At 57.9% G+C, this 24,790-nt stretch overlaps 2 protein-coding genes across 2 annotated transcripts in view; one reads left to right on the forward strand and one right to left on the reverse strand.

Moving 5' to 3' along the window:
* SHANK1 (SH3 and multiple ankyrin repeat domains 1) overlaps positions 1 to 9,149 on the forward strand; it is a 73,723-nt gene extending 64,574 nt beyond the window's left edge. Inside the window, exons 22-23 of the mRNA XM_075537233.1 lie at positions 745 to 3,799; positions 8,128 to 9,149. Coding sequence (XP_075393348.1) covers positions 745 to 3,799; positions 8,128 to 8,839 — 3,767 coding nt within the window. The 3' untranslated portion in view covers positions 8,840 to 9,149. The remainder of the gene's footprint in view (positions 1 to 744; positions 3,800 to 8,127) is intronic.
* Positions 9,150 to 11,837: 2,688 nt separating this feature from the next.
* On the reverse strand, positions 11,838 to 24,559 carry C18H19orf81 (chromosome 18 C19orf81 homolog). The gene is made up of 5 exons (XM_075537888.1): positions 24,493 to 24,559; positions 15,793 to 15,865; positions 15,554 to 15,674; positions 13,234 to 13,373; positions 11,838 to 12,033 (listed from the first exon to the last, which is right to left on the reverse strand). The coding sequence occupies exons 1-5, from the start codon at positions 24,557 to 24,559 to the stop codon at positions 11,838 to 11,840; spliced, it is 597 nt and encodes a 198-aa protein (XP_075394003.1).
* Positions 24,560 to 24,790: the final 231 nt, after the last annotated feature.

Here is a 24,790-nt window from a genome sequence, read left to right on the forward strand (position 1 = left end):
TGGTGCTCTGGACGCTAGAATGAGAGATAGTGACACCCCACCTCTCTGCCAGCTCCCCACCTCCTCAACTTTGGGATCCCTGACTGGTTGGGGTCCTGAGCAGCCAGTTGGAGGTAGGCGTACCTGGTGGTGCCTAGGAAGAGAGACCTGGTAATCTACAAATCAGACATTGAGATAAGACCCAGAGGGCTGGGCAGGGGCTTCCATGCTGACACATGGGGAGGTCACCAGGAGTCAGAGTGGATTTGGAGGGGCGGCGTGGTGGCAGGTTTGGTCCCCTCTGCTCTTTGCTGTTGTTGAGGGCACAGCCCTGGCAGCTGTAGGAGCCTGTAGCGGCTGGCCCAGGGTGCTCTGTGTGGCTGCCTGTGTGATGTTGGTAGCACAGACTGAGATGTCAGTCTCATCTCATCACACAGCGAGTCAAGACTGGCTCGTACCAACCCTCCAGGACAGGGTAGGACCGGCAGCCGCCAGTCTCAGAGACTGGAATGTTTTAACGAGAGTAGAAAGCTCCTGCGCAGCTGCTGGGGGTTTCGAACTGCCCACCTTCCCGATCACATCCAAACGCGTGATCACTGGGCCTCCGAGACTCCATGGATATCAATAGTCCTGTTAATATTGTGCCATTTGTACTAGTGCCTTGTATGCATAGCATTATCATCGTGTATTGTGCGTGCTTCTTCGGGTTCGAGGAGCGGGGAGGCACCATCCTCAGCTGCTTCTGATCCTCTGTTCCCTCGCCAGGGGCTGCGGAAGATGATAGACCCTACCTAGCGCCCCCAGCCATGAAGTTCAGCCGCAGTTTGTCTGTGCCTGGCTCGGAGGACATCCCTCCGCCGCCCACCACGTCCCCACCGGAACCCCCTTACAGCACGCCCCCGGCTCCCTCCTCCTCTGGTCGCCTCACCCCCTCACTTCGTGGAGGTCCCTTCAACCCGGGCTCCACCCACCCCGCCTCCTCCCCCTCGTCCTTCGACGGCCCCTCCCTTCCCGAGAGCCGCGTGGGCGCGCGCGAGAAGAGCCTGTACCACAGTGGGCCGCTGCCCCCCGCCCACCACCACCCGCCGCACCACCACCACCACCACGCCCCGCCGCCGCAGTCCCACCACCATCACGCGCATCCCCCGCACCCGCCGGAGATGGAGACGGGCGGCTCACCGGATGACCCCCCGCCCCGACTGGCCCTGGGGCCCCAGCCCAGCCTACGAGGCTGGCGGGGCGGCGGGCCCAGCCCCACCCCAGGGGCGTCGGCCTCTTCTCACCACGGAGGCGCGGGCGGCAGCGGCGGCGGCGGCGGCTCCTCTTCCTCGCAGAGTCCGGCCCTGCGCTACTTCCAGCTGCCCCCGCGGGCGGCCAGCGCCGCCATGTACGTGCCAGCGCGCTCGGGCCGCGGCCGTAAGGGCCCGCTGGTCAAGCAGACCAAAGTGGAAGGCGAGCCGCAGAAGGGGGCCGCCGGCCTTCCGGCCGCCGCGTCACCCACGTCGCCGGCCTCCCCGCAGCCGCCGCCCCCGCCGGCCGCGCCCTCGGAGAAGAACTCCATCCCCATCCCCACCATCATCATCAAGGCCCCGTCCACGAGCAGCAGCGGCCGCAGCAGCCAGGGCAGCAGCACCGAGGCGGAGCCCCCAACCCAGGCGGAGGGCTCCGCGGGCGGCGGGTCGTCGGCGCCCAGCCCCGCGCCCACCATGTCGCCAGTGCCACCTTCCCCGTCGCCCGTGCCCACCCCCGCCTCGCCCAGCGGCCCGGCCACCCTGGACTTCACCAGCCAGTTCGGCGCCGCGCTGGTGGGCGCTGCGCGGAGGGAAGGCGGCTGGCAGAACGAGGCGCGCCGGAGGTCCACCCTCTTCCTGTCCACCGACGCCGGAGACGAGGATGGGGACGCCGGGCTGGGCGCAGCGGTGCCCCCGGGCCCCCGACTGCGCCATTCCAAGTCCATCGATGAAGCCATGTTCTCGGCTGAGCCCTACCTGCGGCTGGAGTCGGGGGGCTCCGGGGGCTACGGAGCGGGCAGCCGCGCCTATGGCGGCAGCGGGGGCAGCAGCGCCTTCACCAGCTTCCTGCCGCCCCGGCCGCTAGTCCACCCGCTCACTGGCAAGGCCCTGGACCCCGCGTCTCCGCTCGGGCTGGCGCTGGCCGCCCGGGAGCGCGCGCTGAAGGAGTCTTCGGAGGGCGGCGGCCCCCAGCCGCCTCCCAGGCCCCCCTCGCCGCGCTACGACGTCCCGCCGCCCACCCCGCACCACCACTCGCCTCACGCCCACCACGAGCCAGTGCTGCGTCTCTGGGGGGCCGCCCCGCCGGACCCCGCCCGCCGGGAGCTGGGGTACCGGGCGGGGCTGGGCAGCCCTCCGGCGGCGCGGCGCTCCCTGCTGCACCGCCTTCCCCCTACGGCCCCCGGGGTCGGGCCCCTGCTGCTGCAGCTGGGGCCCGAGCCCGCTACCCCGCACCCGAGCGTCGTCGGCAAGTCCTGGCGATCGAGCGCCGCCGAGGAGCCGGAGCGGCTGCCGCTGCACGTGCGCTTCCTGGAAAACTGTCAACCGCGGCCCGGCGGGATGGGCAGCCGAGGGCCTCCAGCAGAAGACGGCCCCCCCGGGCTTCCTCCACCCAGCCCGCGCCGCTCCGTGCCGCCATCGCCCACGTCCCCGCGCGGCGGTGGCGGCGACGAGAACGGTGTCCCGCTGCTGGTCCTACCGCCGCCCGCGCCCTCCGTGGACGTGGAGGACGGCGAGTTCCTCTTCGTGGAGCCTCTGCCTCCGCCGCTCGAGTTCTCCAACAGCTTCGAGAAGCCGGAGTCGCCGCTGACTCCCGGGCCGCCCCGCCAGCTGCCGGACCCGCCCGCCCCAGCCTCGGCCTCGCCCGCCGGGCCGCCCCCGGCCGCCGCCGCAGCCCCCGCTCTGGATTCCACCGCCTCCAGCCTGACCTCGTACGACAGCGAGGTGGCCACGTTGACCCAGGGGCCCCCCACCGCTCCGGGGGAGCCCCCGCCGCCCGGCCCGCCCACCGCGGCCGCCGCTCCGGCCCCAGCAGCACCCCCGGCCGGCCCGGACGTCCCCGCCTGCACGGACTCCGGCATTGAAGAGGTGGACAGTCGCAGCAGTAGCGACCACCCCCTGGAGACCATCAGCAGCGCCTCCACACTGAGCAGCCTGTCAGCCGAGGGCGGCGCGGGGGGCGGTGCAGGGGGCGGGGCCAGTGGGCCGGAGCTGGTGGACACCTACGTGGCCTACCTGGACGGCCAGGCCTTCGGGGGCAGCGGCCCCGCCGGCCCACCCTACCCGCCGCAGCTGATGACACCCTCGAAGCTCCGGGGCCGCGCGCTCGGGGGCAACACAGGCCTGCGGCCGGGCCCCGGGGGCGGCCTCCGAGACCCTGTCACCCCCACCAGCCCCACGGTCTCGGTGACCGGGGCCGGGACCGACGGGCTGCTGACCCTGAGTGGCTGCTCCGGGCCGTCGGTGGCTGGAGTGGCCGGGTCTCCGGGGGCCGTGGAACCCGAAGGGCCGCCGGTGGCTTTGCCAGCCGCCTCCTCGCTGCCGCGGAAGTTATTGCCTTGGGAGGAGGGCCCAGGCCCCCCGCCGCCACCGCTGCCGGGACCCCTGGGCCCGCCCCCAGCCTCAGCCTTGGCCACCGTGAAGGCCAGCATCATCAGCGAGCTCAGCTCCAAGCTACAGCAGTTTGGAGGCTCCGCAGCGGCCGGCGGAGCTCTGCCCTGGGCCCGGGGAGCCAGCGCAGGCAGCACGGACGGCCACCACGGGGCAGCCAGCTATGTCCCGGAGAGAACATCCTCCCTACAGCGGCAGAGGTAAGCTGAAGCTGCCGGACAGACAGCGGGGCACGCACGGCTCGGGTGTGGTGGGCGCCAGCGCTCCCCTGCTTGCCCCCACCCTCTCCGCAGCTGTGGGCCTTTAACATCTCAAGGTGGCGGGGAGATAAAAGCGGGCAGGGAACCCACCAAAGCCGCTGGAGAGCATGAAATCGGCCCATACTTTAAACCTCCCCGGAGCTCAGGTGGCAGAGTGGGTTATATGTTGTTTTGCTTGAGTCCTCAAGGTCAGGAGTTCAAAACCACCAGCCACTCCTTGGGAGAAAGATGAGGCTCCCTACTCCCTAGAGCTTGACCAGTGTTGGAAACCCACAGTGGTCGTCCAGGGTCAGCATCCGCTCCCCAGGGGAGGTGTGTTTTGAGTTTGCTTGTTTGGGCTCTCTCGGGCCAGGGGCTCTGAGTAGGAATGGATTCAGCCACAGAGGGGCTGGTCCCAGCCAGGTATCTTCCTGGTGATGATGGGGGTTTCCCTGGCCCCAGTGGCACAGCAGTTAAAACACTCGGTGCAGACAATCAAAAGGGCTGGTGTCTGGGACTCACATATCCCAGATGTCTGTGGTGTAGCGCACTATGCACTAGGCTCCCAAGCACAGGATCAGCAGTTTGGAACCACCAGCTACTCCTCTCCAGGAAGAGGAGGCTTCTGCCTCGTCTGGGACCCTCACAGAGGCAGTTCTACTCTGCCCTGTTGGGTGGCTGTGATTCATAAGCCACCGGAAGGCAGTGAGTTTGTTAAGGCCAGTCTCCAAGAGAAAGGCAGGGCTCAAGAATCCTCAGCCTCTGAATCCCCATGGGTTGGTTCTACTCCATAGCCATGAGTTTGGAAACAAGTCAGTTTGGGGTTGTTTGTTTGTTTGTTTACTTTGTATTTGGTCTTGGTTTTCGAGGCCTTTTCTGTGGCCACCTCCCATTAGCAGGGCAATCGGCACTCCCAAACTCCCCACCATTCAGTCAATGCCAATTCATTATGACACCACAGGACAGGGCAGAACTGCCCCCCCCACCCCCACCCCAGTGGATTTCGGAAACAGTAACTCTCTACGGGAGTAGAAAGCCTCATGTTTCACTTTCAGAGAACCTGATGGTTTCAGAACTGCTGACCTTGTGGTTAGCTGCCCATGGTGCCACCCTCTGGGCCACCAGGGCGCCTGTGTATGTGCCAGGATTGGATAAAAAAAGAGCTCATGAACAAGGAGATTGGAGAGAAGCTTAGTGGGTGGGATTGTCAGTGCTGTCTGGCCAAACCAAGCTCGTTATCAGAGAGTCATGGTGAGCCCTGGCGGTGTGTTAGCGGTTCAAACCCACCAGCTGCTCTGCAGGAGAAAGCCGAGGCTGTCTGCTCCCATAAAGATTCCCAGCTTGGGACACCCGCGGATACAGGGTCGCTATGGGCTCTGCCTTGTTGATGCTGATGTTGATGTTGTCACAGAGTAGTTATGGTACCACAGTGATAGTCACTGTGTTAGACTGGTTTCTCTAGAGAAACAAAACTGGGACACTTATGGTTTTATATTGATATATAGATAGCTACAGCATAAGAACTAGACAACATAAGAAATAGTCCAGAGAGCAGTACTAATGGTTCAGTTCAACTCACTTCCGTGAGACACTTAATACACTGGCAGTCCTTCAACTCAGGAGGGCTGCTGGCTGCAAGTTAAGGAAGCAGACAGCTGAGTCTTCTGTAGTGCAATAGAGCCAGTCCAGCCACGGGCACCAAACAGCAGGGCAGGTCACCAACAGTCAGCCAGATGACAGGGTCCAACAGTCCCCAGCTCAAGTGATGTATATACACCAGCACTGTGGCAAAGCAGGTCTTGAAGGAACCTCAAACTATAGTGACACAGTCCACGGGTTGAGTATCCCACAGGTAGTGTAGCTCGCAAGTGGAGGCAGAGAACTAGCTAAGGTAGCCGCACACTGGCCCGATCATCAGAAAGCAAGAGACAGAAAGGTGAGGCTTGCTGAGCCATTTATCTCTTTGCCCTTCCATTAAACTGCAACCTTCTTAACCCCACATGTATTTATTGGCCAGGTTGGCACAATAATCCTTCCTATCACAGCCACCTTATGGACAACAGAAGGAAACACTGTCCGGTCCTGCACCACCCTCACCACTGTCCCAATGCTTGAGCTCACTGTTGCAGCCAGCGTGCCACTCCATCTCCTTGAGCGCCTTCCTCGTTTGCGGCTGCCCCTCCCACTTGATGTCCTTCTCCAGGGACTGGTCTCTCCTGACAACGTGTCCCAAGCCTCTCCATTCTTGCCTCTAAGGAGCGCACTGGCTGCCCTCCTTCCCAGACCGATTTGTTTGTCCTTTTGGCAGTCCAGGGTACCTTTCTTTGCTTTTCTCGGTACTTTTCAATGTTCTTCTGCAGCACCACGATTTCAATTGCATGGATTTTTTAGTCTTCCTTACTCAGTGTCCAACTTTCATGTGCCTCAGAGGCCCTGAAATCGGACAGTTCCTGGAGTCCAACCTGGGGTTCAAGAGCTGACACTTTAGGACACACGCAGGGGTTACAGAGGGTGCACCCCAGAGTCCAGCTTTTGGAGGTCCATTGTCAGCTCTGGACTTTTGCTCATGGGTGACCTTAAGTTGAGGAGCCAGCCCCTCCCCCTGCAGGGCGCAGATCAGCCTGATGGGGTGGTAGCAGAGGAGTAAAGGTGGGGTGTGGCCCCTGTGAGGTGCAGGTGCAGCAGGAAGGAGCCTGTCCTGGAAACATGCGTGGCGGGGATAACTGGGCTGCTGCACCCCACTGCAGCTCAGTGGGCCCACCCCAAATACAGCCCCAGGCCATGCCGCACACCCTCAAACTCAAAACCAACCCTCCCTCCCCTGCCCCTGAAGTCGATTCCAACTCATAGCCACCCTAGAAGACAGAGTAGAACTGCTTCTGTGAGTTTCCCAGACAGTAACTCCTTTCAGGAGCGGAAAGCCACCTCTTTCTCCCAAGGAGCAGGCTGGTGGGTTTGAACTGCCGGCATTGCAGTTGGCACCCCAGTGTGTAACCCTCCAGGGTGCCAGGGCTCCTAGTCTTGGGGAAAGTGGGAGAGAGGTTTGCCAATCCCTTTCCCCATCTGTGAAGCTCACTCAAATCCTCTGCCAAATAGATGTGCTTTTATTTCAATCAGGTCTCTGAGAATTCCAGGCAACCCATTGATCATTTTCAATTATTCTGTTGGGAAGGAGGATGCTTCCTTTGGTCAATGGACCACCCACCGAGTCCATTCGTACACATAGCAACCCTATAGGACAGAACCGACCTGCCTCTGGGTTTCCAAGGCTGTCAGTCTTTGGCAGCCTGATACATAACCTGTGCCATAAGCCACCAGCGCACCCAGGTCTCTGAGGGGTGGTGAGGGGTATGGAACACTGGGATGGTTCCAGAAGATATCTCCTGTGACTGGTCCAGTTGGCAAGGAACTGGATGAGGGAAGGAACCACATGGTTATGGTGGGGAGGGGGGAGGGGAAGACTGACCAAGGCCCACGGAACAGCCAGTGCCAAGGCCCTGGGGCAGGTGGTGGCTTGAAGAAGCCAAAGGGATGAGGGGAAACCTTTTTCTCTTCTTGCTTCTGCTCTTCTTCATTTCCCCTCTCCTCATCTCTCTCTCTCTCTCTCTCTCTCTGTGTACCCCCCGCCCTGTCCCCTTCCATCTCTCCGCCTCCCCACACCCCCAACCTGGACGCTCACCCTCTTTTATTTTTGGTTGTTTTCTATTATTGTCGTCGTCCCTCCCTTGCTGTCTGCCCGTCTTCTACTCTGCTGTGATTGGCCCTAACCCAGCAGGCAGTTGAGAGCAGTGGTTAAGAGCTCAGACTTTGGTGCCCTTTAACGAGGCCCTGCCACCTCCCGGCAGTGTGTCCTTAGGCAAGTTCCTGAATGGGCAGCTAGGCTGTCCGAGAGGGGGGGGGGCGGGGGCGGGGCTTCTATGGCGATTGGACACGTGAATGCGCTTGGAGCAAAGCCTGGCACACAGAAGCGAGCTTTGGAAAGTGGTGGCGGTTAATACTATTATCACTTAATGTCTCTTTTTCTTTCATCTCTCTTGGCTGTCCCCCTCTCCCTGGTCTCTCCCCTCTCTCTCTCTCTCTCTCTCTCCATTTCTGTTCTGACGCCCATCTCACTCCCCACCCTTCGCTCCTCTCCCCTCTAACCCCGGCCCCCATGTTGCTCTTCCTCTCCCCGCGCCCCCCTCCCCCCCCACCCCGCCACCATATCTTTGACCTCTGTCCTTTCCTCACCCCCAACCCCCCCACCCACCCTCCGCCATCCCGCCCCCTGCCTGCTGGTCGCTTTGCAGGCTCTCCGAAGACTCGCAATCCTCGCTTCTCTCCAAGCCGGTCAGCAGCCTGTTTCAAAACTGGCCCAAGCCACCCCTGCCGCCACTCCCCACAGCGACAGGGGTCCCCCCTTCGGCCGTGGCCCCGGGGGCCACTTCGCCCTCGGCGTCCTCCTCCACGTCTAGCCGACACCTCCAGGGCGTGGAGTTCGAGATGCGGCCCCCCCTGCTCCGCCGGGCCCCCAGCCCCTCGCTGCTGCCCGCCTCGGAGCACAAGGTGAGCCCTGCTCCACGGCCCTCGTCCCTGCCCATCTTGCCCTCCGGACCCCTCTACCCGGGCCTCTTTGACATCCGTGGCTCCCCCACCGGAGGGCCTGGAGGCTCGGCAGACCCCTTCGCTCCGGTCTTCGTGCCGCCCCACTCGGGGATGCCAGGGGCCCTCGGAGGGGCTTTGTCCAGCGCCTCCCGCTCGCTCTCGCCCACCCGCTTACTTTCGCTGCCCCCGGACAAGCCGTTTGGCGGGAAGCCCCTGGGCTTCTGGACCAAGTTCGACGTGGCCGACTGGCTGGAGTGGCTGGGTTTGTCCGAGCACCGAGCCCAGTTCCTGGACCACGAAATTGATGGCTCCCACCTGCCCGCCTTGACCAAGGAGGACTACGTGGACCTGGGGGTGACCAGGGTGGGCCACCGGATGAACATTGACAGGGCGCTCAAGTTTTTCCTGGAGAGGTGATGGCTGAGCTGGGCTGGGCGGACCAGCCCGTCCACAGGACCCTGGAGCCGGCTGGCCTCTTCACCTCTGACCCCTGACTCCATCCCCCCCACTCCCTTCCCCACCCCCTTCCTGGGGGGAGACTAGGGACTCAGCTGAAACTGCACCCAGACCTAGTTTCCCATGATGGGGGGAGGGGCGGGGAGTCACCAGGTGGCCAGTCCAGCTGGACATTTGCACCTCAAAGGAGGGGGCAGCTGACACAAGACACAAGACTGTGTGCGTGTGCGCGTGCACGCGTGAGTGTGTGTGTGTGTGTGTGTGTGTGTGTGTGTGTGTGTAAGAGAGAGAGAGAAGTGGGGAGTGGAGGGGGGATGGAAGGAGTTACCAAGGGGAGACTGAGGAGGGAAGGGTCGATTTGAGGGGGGAGGGACAGACAGAGCCATAGAGGGTCAACCCTGAGCCTGATGGGATGGGGGTGTCTCCCCAAGCCTCAGGGGAAGGGGTGCTCTCAGATTCCACCGCCTGCCGCCCCTCTAACCACCCTCCCCGCCCTCTCTGGCCCCTCACTCACCCCCCCCTGCCCCTGCCTCTCTCCCCAAGCACACACAGCTGCCCGCCGCCCCCACCCCGCTCCCCTCCCAGCCCAGGCCTCTTGCACGCTCCTTTGCACGCCTGCTTGCCCCTCCCCCGCTGGGCTGCAATTTTGCACACAAATTTGCCCTCTCGCTCTCAATCTCTTGCACACGCCCGCCTTCACCCGCGGCGCTCAGCTTTTCTCGTGCATTCTTCACAGGCCCCACGGCCCTCTGCGAGCGAGCTCTCTCTCCCCCTTCCCTCCCCCTTCCCGCCCTCCCTCTTTCCCTCCTTCCCTCCCTCTGTCTCTGGTTCAGGCTTACAGGAGTGTCCCCTGCTGGCTCCACTTCTTAGACTCTCTGGCCCCTGGCTGCAGACACGCCCTGGGGCGTTGATTCCCTCCCTCTCGGCCGTAGTGAGGGCACCCCTTTCTTCTCTGTGGCACCCTGCACTCAGCCCAGCCTGGCACACGTGTGCCAGCCCTGACTCACTATCACCGCCGCGCTTGCACTTACACACTCGCTTTGCACTTACACACTTGCTTCCCCCTTATTCGATGCCGCCCAAACCTGTACCCTTGCCACACGCCACGCCACACCCCCCTCCCATACGCTCACGCTCACACCCGGTGCCTCTCCTTCCTCGGGTCCTCCTTGCACTGTCACTTTTTTATCATGTCCCTTGCACATCTGCCTCCCAGGAAACATTTCTCTCTTGATGCCTCCTTCTCCTCCTCTTCCTCGCTGCCAGGCCTCCACTCCCTGCTCCCCACCCTTCTTTCTCACATTTCTATCCACCCTGCGCTCTTGAACGCTTGCCCTGGCTCACGCTTCCTCCCAACACTTCCGCTGGTTCCCCTTCACCACGAACACCTTTCTTGCACAGCTACCGGGACTTGGTCTCACACACATTCTTGCTTCTCTACTTCTTTGGCTCCCTACTGAGACACCCCTCCACCCACCCCCAACCCCTCTCGCCGCACCAACTCTTTTTTGTCGCATCTCACCTCACCCCCTCTTGGGCCAATCTCCCATTTCCTTCCAAGAGGCCTGCCTTTTCTTTACCGGACAAGTCCTTGGCTCGTGCCCACTTTGACCTCCCTCTTAATCTCTCAGCAACTTGCACTCTGCTCTGCTCGGGGAAGGAGAACCGTATATGCACACTTGCTCTCTGTGAATCAGGCGCCCCCTCCCTCAGGTCCTCCTCTCACGCTCGCCCCTCCTGCCCATCCACACCACCACCACCACACTCAAAGGGGCCCCTCCCAGACGGGTTGCCTATCCATTCCTTCAGCAAGAACAACTTCCCCTCCTTAACCTTGCTTTCCCTCCCAGAGACACACCCCCTCCTCCAGCATGGCTCCGCCTCTCCCGCACGCCCCTCCCCCTTTATTCCTGGGGCTTGGGAATTTTAAGCCACCCCTCCCCCTGGGAAGCCCCCTCCACTGTTGTGGGTATAAGGGGGAGGGCCTTGCCCTCAGGTCCCCCCATGTTCAGCTGCCAAAGAAGGGAGCTCCCCCCTCTTTTCCCCCAAGCCCATTCCCCCTCTGCTGCCCCCTACCCCTGAGTGGGGGGGCGCGCTCCGTCCGTGGGTGTGTGTGGGGGGCTTGCAAGCCCCTTCCCCTCACCCCATCAGGGATCTGCGGGGTACCTTGTGTGGGAGGGTCGTGGGAGGGGGGAGGGTGGCGAACAGGGGGGCGGAGGTTGCGCTGGACCCCTCCCTGACCCCTCCCCCTTGTCGGCTGCCCCCATGCGCAGGGGGCCTACGCGGCGTCTATCTATCAAGGGCTTGTTCATTCCGGATGGGTGCCGCGAGGGTTAGGGGAGGGGGCAAGGGGGGAGGGGGGAGGAGAGGTAGGAGGGGGAGGGGGGAGGGAGGGGTTGACTTGGGAGGGCAGAGAGGAGAGACGCAGCAAAAAGAGGAACAATAGCAAAAGAAGAATATTAAAAACAAAGACAAAAAAACCAACAACTAGATCACACAAAAAATCCAGACGAAAGCCCTGAAATAAAAGCCCGAAAATTGTCTTCCAAGCGGGGCGGGAGGGAGAAGAAGGGAGGCGGGTCAGGGCATCCGGTTCTCCCTGAGACGGGGTGAGCACTCATGGAAATCCCCGGCACCCGAGTCTTCCCTCTTGGGCCTCAGTTTACCCCTCACCGGACAATTGCAGGGACTGGGGGAAGATTAGGGAGGCAGGATTATAATATGGGGGTTCATCCTTACCTCCCATCACCTCCCTCCCCTTGACTCCCCACCAAGATTTTGCAGAGAGAAATGGCTTTTGTACCAGGTCATTCTTTATAATTAAACTCACAGTATCCACCCCCTCGAGCCGACCCCGCCTCCTTCCTGGGGAGGCCACGCCCCTCCCTGCCCAGGCTCCGGAGGGCCGCCTACGCCAGAGGGGCGGTGCGCAAGCGCAGCCAGGGCCCGGCCCCTCGCGTCACTCCTCCTCGGTCGGCTCCGCCCCCAGGGCCTCGAGCATGCGCTGTCGAGCCAGGGATCGGCGCAGGTGCAGGCGGTAGTCGCTCAACAACAGCTCGTCGTGGCGCACTAGCTGGTGCGCGAGCCCACGAGGACTAAGGCCGGAGCGCAGCAGGCGCGAGCGAGTCTGGAAGTCCGTGACCGTGATGAGCCACCTGCGGGGAGGGGGTGGGGGAGGGGCGAGAGGATAGGGGCGGAGCGGAGACGAAGGCGAACTCGCTCCTGGTCCCTCCCTACCTGAGCCCAGTTGCCTGTCTACCCGTGACTCTCTCCTAGACTTTTTCTGCCACCCTGTCTTCTCCCCCAGGTCACCTAGCGTCCATTCAACGTAGATCTCAGTCCAGCCCTCGACCACAAACTCGGTGTAAGCCCCACCCTTTGGAGCTGTCACTCCAGGCTCCTACCATCCCTGGTCTCTGCTATGCACCTCAGCCGTCTACGACAGATCTCACGACCCCTCCTGCTTTCTTTTGCACTCTAGGCCCCGCCCCATCGCGTGCTCTCCCTCCCTAGCCCCACCCACCCTTCCACACTTACATGCGCACACCCCCTGCCACACCCCCACCCAGTTGCTCCTAGCCCGGTCCCTTCACTGCCCTGATATCTCACTCTGCGGTCCTGCTCCCCAATCGTTACATTAAAGCCCACTCCTCATTGCCCTACCTCCCCACCCTGAGCTCACTGCCTCGCTGCCCCTCGCAGGAATTCTCAGCTCCAACACTTGGCCCGAGTTCGCTCCAGGCTCCTCCCCTTCGCCAACAAGCTAGCCGGCCCCGCCTCCCACGGAACTCACTGTTGCCCCGCCCACTTAGGAGTTAGCTCCGCCCCCTCACGGCCTTGGCCTTACCCACACAGAGCTCCTCCCAGGCCCCGCCCCCTGCCGCCCTGACAGCTGGCCCGGCCCCCCTCGAAGCTAATGCCGCCGCCCCTCTTAGTTCTCAGCCCCGCCCTCCCAGCACCCTGACAGCCAGCCCCGCCCGCTCGCTGAGTTTACGCCTAGTTCCAACCCCCTGTGGATTTCAAGAGTTCCCCGATCCGCCCCCTCACAGTCTAATCCTGGTCTCGCTCTTTCCCCAAGTGCCTGGCCCGCCTTTCAGCTCAGCTCCAGGGAGGACGGGTCGGATCAGGGCAGGAGGGGGCGGGGAAAGAAACGGAGGCGACCCTCCTCCCAGTAGCTCTAAGCCCCGCCCTCACCGCTCTTACTGCGGGCCCCGCCCCCTCACCGAGCTTACTAGGTCCTCCTCACGGCCTTCAACTGCCTCCCGCCCCTCCCATCCCTTTAGCCCCGTCCCCTGATGACCTACCTTCAGGCCCCACCCCCTAATCATCCGGCCCCGCCCCCGCGACAGACTCACCGGTCGCGGCGCCCTGCTGTGCCGCAGATGACATTCATATTCTCAAAGCGGATACTGCTCACGCGCCCGCTCTCCATGGCTCCGGGCAGCTCGGCCTCCAGCGCCTGCAGCACCTCCAGGTGGGTGAAGTCGGCCTCGGGCTGGGAGCCGAGAGAGTCCTCTGGAGCTCGTACCAGCCGGGTCCCCTCCGAGGACCCGGCCGGCAGAACGCGCCAGCCTTCCCGGGGCACCCCAGGACGGAACCTTACGTGACCCTCGCTCTGCGGAGAGTGCGAGAGGGGATCGCGCTGGGAGACAGCATCGTCGACATTCGGGGTCATTCTCCAAAGAAATCGAGTCTCAGGGACCCATGGGACAAACTTCCCCAATCGACTGGAAACGTTTCCAGCGGTCATCTTGCAGGGCAAGCTTCTACGTAGTTGACAGTTCTCTGCTGCTTCTCCCCACCACCCCACCACCACCCTTTCCCTTCTCTTTCCCTTCCCTTCTCTTTCTAAGGAGTGTCGGGAATGGGGAATGTTCAGTTCGTCAAACGCTAGGGGTCGTGCGAGATTTGACTTCTTTTCAATCAACTTGAACCATTCAGGGTGGGGGGAAATCCTCTGTAGTTAGAGTTTAACACAAGAGTGGGATGTGGAAAAACGGACTCAAAACTCACTTCCTTGGGAGTCGATGCTGAGTCCTAACCATCCAACAGGACAGGGTAAACTCTCCCTGTGGGTTTCGGGAACAGTAACTGTCCCGGAGTGGAAAGCCAGGCTTTGGCTCTCAGAGGCTGGTGGCTGCAAAGCGCTGACCTCGTACTTTGCAGTGACACTGCTACCGGGCTCCTTAAGGTAGGCATACGGAGTCAGAACCGTAACCCCAGCCTCGACGTCTACTCAAGCCAAGGGCACCACCATCGAGTTCATTCTGACTTGTCTCAGCCCGAGGCTGTAGTTTTTTTAAAACTCATTTTATTGGGGGATCGTATAGCTCTTATCACCATCCATCCATCCATCCATCCATCCAATGGATCAAACACATTTGTACCTATGTTGCCATCGTCCTTTTCCAAACATTTTCTTTCTACTCGAGCCCTTGGTATCAGGTCATTTCCCCCCAACCTCCCTCCCTCGTGAACCCTTGATAATTTATATTCTTATTTTTTCATGTTTTACACCGACTGCTGTCTCCCTTCACACATTTTTCTGTTGTCCATTCCCCTGGGAAAGGGTTCTATGTCGATCGGGTCCCCCTTTCTCCCCCCACCTTCCCTTCCCCTCCCGAGGCTATAATTCTTTACGGGAGCAAGCTACTTCACTTTTCTCCCTCAAAGAGGCTGGTGACTTTAATTGAATGGTTCACCTTGCAGTGGGCAGCTTAGCTCCTAACCCACTAGCCCACCAGGACTCCTGCCTCACAGTAACACTGTGTAAGACTTCTGATCCTGTAGAGTTTTACATGAGCAGCCAACCTCATCTTTCTCCCTAAGAGCTTTGGATAGGTTTGAACCACCAACCTTTGGATAAGTAGTCCCATGCTTAACACACTGTGCCACCAAGGCTCCTACAATACAGGTGTGTTGTGGGGGGGGACACCCTACAAAATGACTGCCAATGCGCCCATTCTGACTCATAGTGGTACTGCAGGACAGGGTAGAACTGTCCCTGTGGGTTTCTGAGGCTGTATCTCTTTACTGAACTAGAACGCTCGGTTCTCCAGCAAAGCTGCAGCTGGTGTCTTTGAACTGCTGTCCTTGAGGTTAGCAGCTCAATGCAAAACCATTACACCACCAGGGCTCTACGGCTCATATAATTAGACTATACGCCTATATACTTTCAGGAGTGCAGGTGGCCGCTGTCTGGCAAGTAGGGGACTTCTGGGGCTGGGGGTTCAAACTCACCAGCCGCTCCCAGGGAAAATGTTGAGGCTGTGGGCTCTGTCTTGTAAAGATTGACAGCCTGGGAAACCCTAGGCCTCTGGGAGGCCGATTGGATTATGAGTCCCCCTCTCTCTGTCCCTCAGTCCCGCTTCTCTGTTCCTTAGTCCTCCATTTCAGCTCTCATGTCCCAGCCCTGACCCTCAGTCCCACCCTTCTGTCCCTCAACAGCCCCGCCCCTCAGTTTCCCCATTCATCAATCCTCAGTTTCTCCATGCCCCAGTCCCCGTCTCCCGCTCTCTGTCAGTCAACCTTCTCTCTGGGATTTGCAGGGATGAACAAGACAACGGACTCTTGACGGACTGACCATTTCTAGCCAGCCGTCTTATTGCCAGGCCCCTTTACCTCACCCCACGGGCTGCAGGCACATGGCCCAGGGGTGGGGATGGGGTGCCTCACCGTGGTCTCCATGCATAGGCTCAGGGGCTGGGCAGCAGGCGGCATAGGGAACTTCCGGATACACGGGAGCTCACGGTCCAGGGCCTCATATTCGGCAATGACCTGTCGCAGATGCTGCTTCCTGGCGGGAGACCAAACGGACAGGGGCCTTCAAGGTCAGGGGTCAATGTGGTCAGCATTGACGGGAGCGGAGGCGGGGAGCCAAGGGTGGGGTGGGGGTGGGGGCTGGGGGCACTCACGAGGATTTGGTGGGCCTGATCAGGCTTCGGGTCTGGATCTGCTCTGGAATCTCGGGGTCCACAAGGAGGGCTCCTGGGGACAGAGTTTCTAAGATCAGGGTCCTGAGCACTGGATGGGACAAAGCCAAAGCTGACCAGGTGTCAACACAAGGTAACACTAACATGGCCCAATTCCCCCCCTAAAAAATGACCCAACGCTGCCCCATTCTAAGGAACCTTGTCGGTGCCCTGTTGGGCTGCTGACGGCGGCACGGTCAGCCGTTCGAAAGCACCACCCGCGGTAAGGGACAAAAAACGAGGCTGTGGGCTTCCTGTAAGGACTTCCGGTCTTGGAAACAGGATTTAGGGAGGATGGAGAGAGTTGGTCTCATGTACTTTGGACATGACCTGTCCCTGGAGGAGACGTCATGCTTGGTCAAAGCAGAGGGCCAGAGAAAGAGAGGAACACCTTCGGTGAGACGGATGGGACACGGCCCCGAACAAGTCAGTGGTGAGGATGGCGCTGGACCGGTGGTGTGTCCTTCCTGTTGCCAAGGCAACAAATCAACATAACCTGGCTGTGGGTTGGGGCTGAACCCCCTGCTGCCGACCCAAAAGTGGGTGGTGCAAACACCCCAGCTGACCAACATCCACAGTCAGCTCGTGGAGAGGCAGGACAGACGGGCTCTACACACACCTGCTACAGGTGTGCCCCTAGAGGACACTAACGACACAGCATCCACACAGCTTAGCTTGTGCCCACCTGCCATCTGCTCCCACCAAGGCAGCTGCTGGGACAGTTTTCTTCCTGGTTTTTCTTTTAATGACATTTTCCTTGTGTGTTCGGTGAAGGTTTACATAGCAGCTTAGCAATTCCCGTTCAGCAGTCAGAGTCCATTGGCAGTGTCTTTGGCTGGGTTCTCCATGGATGTACAGCCACTGACACATATACAGTGGCTCACGTGTATGTCTATACATGCTCATATATGTCTATGTCTTAGAAAGAGACTTCTATCAAGGAATAATTTCCAAAGCGGGTAGGTCCAGTCTGGTTCAAGTCTGGAGGTCAGGCAGCTTCTCCCGCCTTGTGTAGCAGTCAGGTTCCGTCAAGGTTACAGTCTTGGAAACACTCTGGCGCAGTTAGACTCCATGTTATCAAGAAGGGTCAATATGCGTCAATATCGACTCCAGGGCGGTGTTTTACGGTTGTTGTTTTTTATTGTTTCGTGTGTCATCTATGAAGCGTGCCAAAGCCTAGTGAATAAGTTTGAGATATTGTGAGACGGTCACCAAGGGGTGACAGGGAGATGTGGAGTGAACACGTGCTGTTGGGGAAAATGGGGCTGATGCGCCGGCTATTGCCACAACCTTCCATTTCTAAGGAGGAATTTAAAAATAAATGGAAGTGCAGTAAGGTGAGTGAAATCAAAAGAGGCACCCCTGACTGTCTTTTCTCCACTGCTGTAGCCCCCAAAAGGGCTGCAGTGGTGCAGAGGGTTAAGCAACTAGCCTCGAATCATGACATCAGCCGTTCAGACCTACTAGCCATGCTACAGGAGAAAGACGAAGCTCTCTGCTTCAATATAGACCGACAGCCTTGGAAACCCTCTGGGGTAGGTGCGGACACCACAGCCAATGGACCTAACACAGCCCGTGAAGATAATGCTCTACAGCCTGCTTTGGAGTGAAGCAGCCGGGGGTCTTCCAAGTTCACGTGGGACCATCTAAGACGCGCCTATCGGTCTCTGTCTGTTCAAAGGAAACAAGGGTGCTGGACATCAGAAGTCAGATGGGAACAATTCATGAACCCAGTGGACTAATTGGCCACGTGAACATCAGCGTCCACAACCCTGAGACCAGAAGAGCTAGATGGTGCCCGGCGCCCACAGCCAACTGCTCTGCTAGCGAATCACATTAGAAGGTCCTGGACAAGAGTGGATGAAAAATGTAGAACATAAGTCAAAATCATAACACAAGCCAGACTGACTGGGCAGATAGAGAAGGGTAGCATTCCCAAAGATTATGGCCCTTAGTCACCCTTCAGGGATTCAACTCACCCCTGTGTTAGAATAAGCAACTGCTTAAGATTTAAAAGGGGGAACTGGCAGCATGGTGGTTCTCTGTTGAGCTGCAAACTGGAAGGCCAGTCGTTTTAAAACACCAGCTGCCTCATGGGAGAAAGACGAGGGAAAGCTGCTGAGCATGACTTCCCTGACCTGTTGGCCTAGGTCCTGGAACCTCGTCCGGGAGCTCCCCCCCCCCCCGCCACCTAATAAAGCTATTTCTGTTTCTGCTCTCCCTTGTCCTGTCCTGTCTGTCTTCCTTCCTGTTGCTGTTTCGCCCTTACAGTAAGCATGCTACTATAAGATGTGTCTGAGTCCTTTATTTTATTTTCTCTCTCCCATCTTCTAGGACTTTACTATACTCTTTGTACATTATAGCCATACAATTTCAACTACAAACCCCGTGATTGTCGCAGGCTTGTTGCCACAAAGACTGGACTTGAAAGGTGACTAAAGACCATTGTGTTGAGGGTCTCTTTGGTGATTTGAAGTTTGGTCCACATTTTCCTCTCGATCTATGATTCCCGCAGGGTCTCTATGAGACGGAATGGATTTCATGGCAGTGTGTAGGATGAAGGGGCATCATTTAGCCAAGGACAGATTTCAGAGGGTTAGGAAAGAAGGAAGAACGGGCATAAGAAACACGGGGAGGAAGTGGGGTACTCATGTTACATCGAGAGGATTTCTATGGTTGCATTGAAACAAAACATATGACTTGAGTGTAAACGGCATGATCTGCTGTGTAAACCTTCGCCCAATTCACACTACGGAGGGTTTTCAAAGGAAGACAGAAACACTGCGGGGGCAGTTCTACCCCTGTCCTGCGGTCATTGTGAGTTGACCAGATGGCAGTGGGTTTGGGTCTGGGGAGTCCGGGAGGGGGCTCATCTCAGCACTCCATACTCACAAGCCAACACAGCCTTCCTCTGCTCTCAGGATTTAAGTCTTCAATGTGGTTGACAACAGCCTCCCCAGCAGGCGGTCCAGGGTCCAGCAACCAGGACCTTGCTTGAGAGGCAGACCTACTGGATCAGGATCTGCAATTTCATTTCATGACACACACCCCCCGCCTGCCTTGTGGTTTGCATCTGCTTGCATGTTAGATAAGTGGCAGCTGGCAAGACCAGGGACCCACTGACCTCTTGGGTCACTCCTCCCAGCTCTCTTGGCCTCTGTCCCACAGAGTGGAGACAGAGTGGAGTCATCGCCTTGACCAACACATCCACTTAACCACCAATGCAACTAATTGTAGGCAGCGCCCTCGAGGGGCCACATCTTTTAGATTTCTATCACCTACCCCGCCGCACCCCCAAATCATTGTCAACTGGCCTATTCTGACTCATAGTGTCCCTATAAGACAGGGTGGTCTTTTTATTTTAATTTTAAGGGGAACATTCATTAAGGTGCTGATATATATAATTTTATTGGGGGCACATACAGCTCTTATAACAATCCACACATGCATTGTATCAAGCACATTGGTATCTATGTTGCCATCGTCATTTTCAAAACCTTTACTTTCTACTGAGCCCTTGGTATCAGCTCCTCTTTTTTCCCTCCTTCCCCCACCCTCCCCTCCTCGTGAACCCTTGATAAATTACAGATTCTTATTTTCATGTCTTACACCGTCCACCGTCTCCCTTCACCCACATTTCTGTTGTTCCCCCCCCCCCCACTATCATGACCCCCATGTCTACCTTACCAATCTGGATAGACCGGAGCATGTACATTGGTAGAGATAAGAGCTCTCGACACACAGAATCCAGGAGAGATAAACACCCCAGAAACGGTAATGAGAGAATGGGGCTTCCACCAGTCTCTAAAAAACTGGTAAGCAGGACCTGACTGTGTTTTTTTCTGTGTACAGGGGTTGCTGTGAGCCAGAAAACCAACATGAGGTAGGCATGAGGTGATGCACTGGGCTAACCACAGGGTTAGCAGTTTGACTCCACCGGGCACCCCTTCCCATAAAGAGTGACAGCAGGTCTCCCTTGTCTTATAAGGTCACAATGAGTCAGAATTGGCATGATGGCAGTGAGTGGAGTTATACATATAAATGTATTTACACACACATTTGTATATACACATAACCAAACAGATAACATCTATTTTCACGCCCAGACGAGGTTGGAGTAGGGGCGGGGAGTTTATGTCGGTTGGAATGGAACTAGAACAGAAACATCTTGGATGTTGACACCATGTGAAGATCGCCAACCAATGCCAATGACCACCGCAACTGGAAAGTGACCCGGGAGTGGGTTTTGCTGTGCTTATTTTCACCAACAAAAATTTTAAGACGGGTGGGGGTATGTGTTGACTTCATGAGAAAATGCACCCATTGCAAGCTTGCGCCCACATCTCCCAGGCTGTGTCCCTATGTGCCTTTAAGGATGCTGGGAGCTCCCAGTGTGACAGGCAGTCATCCTAAAGGACCATCTATGACACAATGGAGGTGATAGGAGGTGGAGGGAAAGCCAAGGCCTGGGGGCAATCCTGGAAGACTCCCAGAGGAGGTGGTACCTGTAGAAAAGGCTTGAAGGACAAGGAGGAGTTTGCCCAAGTGGGTATCAGGGAGAAATGATTTCCAGAAGACTACCTGGTGGGCTGAACGGAACTTTCTGGGATGCCCGAGACTGCAGATAGCTTCTTGCGCTGCTAGCTGATGAATTATTCCTGAGACGGCCTGTTTCATGCCTGTCCTCGCCGCACCGCTGTCAAAGTGCTTGGGACCCATTAGCTCTCCAACAGGCGATGCGGAAGCTGGCAGCCGGATGGACAGCCCAGCGTTGTTGACTCCAGAGAAAGTAGTCAGCCCCAAACAGACCGATAGAGTTCGGGAGGCCAATGAAATAGGACGACGCAATGGCACCCCACTTTCCTGGGGCCCATACAAAGTATTCTGCATTACATGGGCCTCCAGACTAGGCTGAGGATGGCGCCGACGGCACTAGAGCCCACCCACTGGCGGAGCTCCAATGATAGTGTCTGGCTGAGCAACCCCAGGTCAGTGGTTCGAGCCCACCAGGCGCCCCTTGACGGAACAAGATGCTCAGAAGCAGTATGGGGCAGGCGACTCGGTCCTACCAGGTCACTGCGACCCTGAATGGACTTGGGAAGTGCCCAAGAAGAACCAAGGGCAGAAACGCGGTGTCTGCTGCACCTAGGATGTTGGGGTTGAGTAGATTCTGACTCCTGGTGACCCCACTGCACAGACTCGAACTGTCCCCCTAGGCGGTGATTTCTAAGGTACGGGTCGCCATGTCTTTCTCCCATGGAGAAGCTGGGTGGGTCCCAATCTCCAACCACCCAGTAAGTAGCCTGAGGTCTAACCATTCCACCAGCAGGGCTCCTTGTGCTTAGAGGAACGTCTGTCACACCCAAGCTAAACCAACCCCCTGCCATCTGGTCCATCCCGACTCACATGGGGGTAGTGTGGCACTGCCCCTTTGGGTTTCCAAGACTATAAAATTCACTCAGGAGCAAATGGCCTCATCACGCTCTCCTAGAGGGGCGTTGAACCGCCGACTTGGAGCTAAGCAGCCCCACCCTTCATGTGGTATGATGCCAGGGCTCTGTCTGGCATACTGTCGGTACTGATGGTATTCGCTGGGAGATGGAGACCCCATAGCCATTCCCACCCTGCCACACCCCAATTTTGGGATGGTCCTGTGGCAGAGGAAGCTCATGTGTGTCCAGTTCCCTTGGGGGTCCTCCATCAAGTCTAAACCAACGGTCCCCGAGCCTCAGCACTCAGCAGAATCACCGGGCACACAAAGATGACAGCTGACAGCTTGGTCCCAGAGATTCTGATTCTTTTAAAATCCTTCCACCTTGAGGAGAAGAGTGGGAGGGCACATCCAGGAATATATATAGATGTGACAGGAGCTATTATTATACATGCATATTTACTTTTGCTGCAAGTGTTTCAGCGAATGTGGTGGAGTCAGAGAGGGGACAAAGTTATCCAAACTTCTCCGGCCTAGCAGAACTCCACGAGGGAATGCGTTGCTGGGCCTGGGGGATCAGAACCATAGGACCATAGTCTCGGGGTCATCAAGGTCAATGGCATCCTTCACAATGTTGTACATCCTACTTTGATGAGTAGCACCTGGGGTGGGGGGTGTCTCCAAAGCTCGGGAGGGACTGTCGAAGGTGCAGCTGTCGGTCTCTCCCCATCTGGAGGGAAGAAGTGTGATGAAAACCCAAAGACGCAGGTCAATCATCAGACCAAGGAAATAATAGACCACATCAGCATCAGGGCCCGCCAGGCGGAAACCAGAAGAACTAGATGGTGCCCGGCTACCACTACCAAGGGCTCCGAATAGGATTACATTAGAAGGTCCAATGCAGAGTGGGAGAAAACGGTGTAGCAGAATTCAAATTCAAAGAGAAGAGCAGGCTGACTGGTCAGCTAGAGCCTAGTGGGGACCCCCCCCCCCGCATACACTCACACAAGACTACATGGCCCTGAGCGAACCCTTCAGGTGTGGGCCTGGACTCTTCCTGTTAGAATCATCAACCATTGAAGATCAAAAGGGCAGCATTGACCCCAGGACAAAGCTCGGAGGATTAGGAGAGAAGTGGGCTTGGAAATAAGAGACACTGGAAGTGAGGTGCATGATGGGACGTTAAGGGGGGTCTCATAGGGTGAGCGGCATCAGGCTTGCATAGGCATCGAGTGTCGAATGTAAGAGCTATCATCCGCCATGCATGCCTTCACCTAATTCACCACCCACAAGTTTAGAAGTCAAAAAATACAGTAAAGCCACGGGGGCTGCGGATCACCAGACACAGGAACGATGACGATCGTAACGGATTCCTGCGCCGGAAAGTGATTTAGGCGTGGGAGTGCTGTCCCCCTGGGATGTAAGATGGGGTCCCTGTGGGTGCTCTAGATTATGAGGTGGAGCCTTCTAGAGGCGGGGCCTGCAAGGGTGACAGCCATCTTGTGACTATGAGGTAAGCAAGCCAACGTGCCTCAGGTGATGGGTGGATTCTGGATTAAAAACAAGAATTAAAACAAATAAGCCCAAATGTGCTGCTGGCTCAATCCAACCCAGACCTTGCCACACCTCCGGGCTTCTTTTGAGCAGGCGACAGACAGACTGTCCTGTCTTGCAGGTCAACAGGAAGTCCAGTGTTCGGTTGGTGTTAAGGTTGGTGCTGAGTCAATTGTTGACTCATAGTCACCCCTGTCACAGAGTAAAATGATGCCCGGGGCCTTTCTCCACCAGGTCCCACAGAGAACCAATTGGGTTGGTACCACCATCTCTTCAACGAGCAGCCTCCAGTTTAATCGTTGTCCAGCGCTCCCTTAGTTTTCTATAATTGTTGTGACGTTGGGCACCCGTGAACCCATTCTGACTCATAGTAACCCCATAGACCATACGGCGAAGCCCTGCCTGGTCTTGTGCCAGCTTCACAATCCTTGCTGCGTTTGTGCCCATTGGTGTAGCCGTTGTCCCAGTCCATCTCATTGAGCATCTTCCTCTGTCCTTACCCTCGACTTTACCAAACCTGATGTCTTTCTCCAAGGACTGATCCCTCATGAGAACACATGTCCAAAGACCTTGAGACCCAGCCCACGCCCCCATCATTGCTTCTCAGGAACATTCTGGATGTACTTCTTTCCAGACAGATTTGCTTGCTCTTTGGGCAGTCAACGGTGTAGTCTATTACCTGCAGACAAACTCATCCTCACCAAGACATTGCCCAACAAGTGTTGAATGAGTGAATGGATGGATAGATGGATGAGTGAACTGGACTAGGGCAGAGACTGCATGTAGGGAACACTGGAATTTGAATCCGAAGCTGGCAGCATGGATCAAACCCAGCCATTCAAGGCCTCCAATGCCAAGCTGAAGGGCTGGGTTGTGTCATGAGGGTGATGGGGCTTCATAGGAGTAGTATGGGGCTCTGAGTGCCTCAAAGATCTCTTTGGAGCTGTGTGGCGGAATGAACTGAAGGACAGAGCCTGAAAGCCTCAGAGGGAATGACGAGAGAGTCCAGATGGAAGACAAGACTTGCACCAGGGTTGTGGGAACAGAAAGGAAGGGATGGAGCAGAGTGTGGGAGGAGTCGGAGACTGGCGGACTGAGAGGGAATGGAGGAAGAAGGTATGGGAACATCCAATGAGGAGGATCTGGTGGGTGACCGAGTGGGTGGTGAGGCCATCGGAAGGTAGAACAGAACCAGGATGGTGGATTGTCTTTGGGGGAAGATGCTGAGCTCAATTTGAGACACGGGAACACCTGATGATGCCTGTAGGAAAATCTATCCCCCTGGGAGCAGAAAGCCTCATCTTTCTCCAGCAGAGAAGCTGGTGGTTCCGAACTTCTGACCTTTCAGATCGCAGCTCAAAAGCATAACCACTACATCCCTGGGGACTCCTACAGTGATACTGGAGGCTATGATCTGTTACTCCCCAGAGGCTCATGGGAGGTGTAGTTCTACATTCCCCGAACAGGAGCCTGTAGATTGCAGAGGCTCATGGGAAATGTAGTTCGACACCCACAGGTCGCTGTCCAGCATCTGGTTGATTCTGGGACGACTCTATTTGGAGAACCAGTAGCTTGTTCAAGGCCTACCATGCCAGGCAAGCTACCGTGTGGTTCACGGGTGTTGGGAATATCGACACACAGACACATAAGCTCTGTACCTGCCTCCCTGTGCATGCCGGGATTGCCCATGGTGGAGGATCGCAGCGACTCCACCTCTGGCTGCATCCTGAGAAGGTGGGTGGGGGGTGTCTCAGGCGAGCGGGAACCAGATTTCTGACTGGGCCACCCATCCCGGCTCCTTCTCCCGGATGAGGCCTCCTGACTCTCCTGGGAGCCCCGGGGCCACCAGGTGGCCGAACTGGAGGGTCGCGACCTCAAAGAGATCCTGGTTCCCCTGACCTCACTGACTCCGCGTGAGTGCCAGTCCGTTCTTCCGCATTTCCCGGCCTCTTCCCC

Source organism: Tenrec ecaudatus, chromosome 18, assembly GCF_050624435.1.
Source record: "Tenrec ecaudatus isolate mTenEca1 chromosome 18, mTenEca1.hap1, whole genome shotgun sequence".
Lineage (NCBI taxonomy): Eukaryota > Metazoa > Chordata > Mammalia > Afrosoricida > Tenrecidae > Tenrec > Tenrec ecaudatus.

Coding starts and splice junctions, on each gene's coding strand:
- C18H19orf81 (XM_075537888.1), bottom strand. CDS start 24,559: ATGCAGCCAGAGGTGGAGTCGCTGCGATCCTCCACCATGGGCAATCCC. Junction 15,675..15,792: donor ATCAGGCCCACCAAATCCTC/GTGAGTGCCCCC, acceptor GTCTCCCGCCAG/GAAGCAGCATCTGCGACAGG. Junction 13,374..15,553: donor GCCTATGCATGGAGACCACG/GTGAGGCACCCC, acceptor CTCGGCTCCCAG/CCCGAGGCCGACTTCACCCA.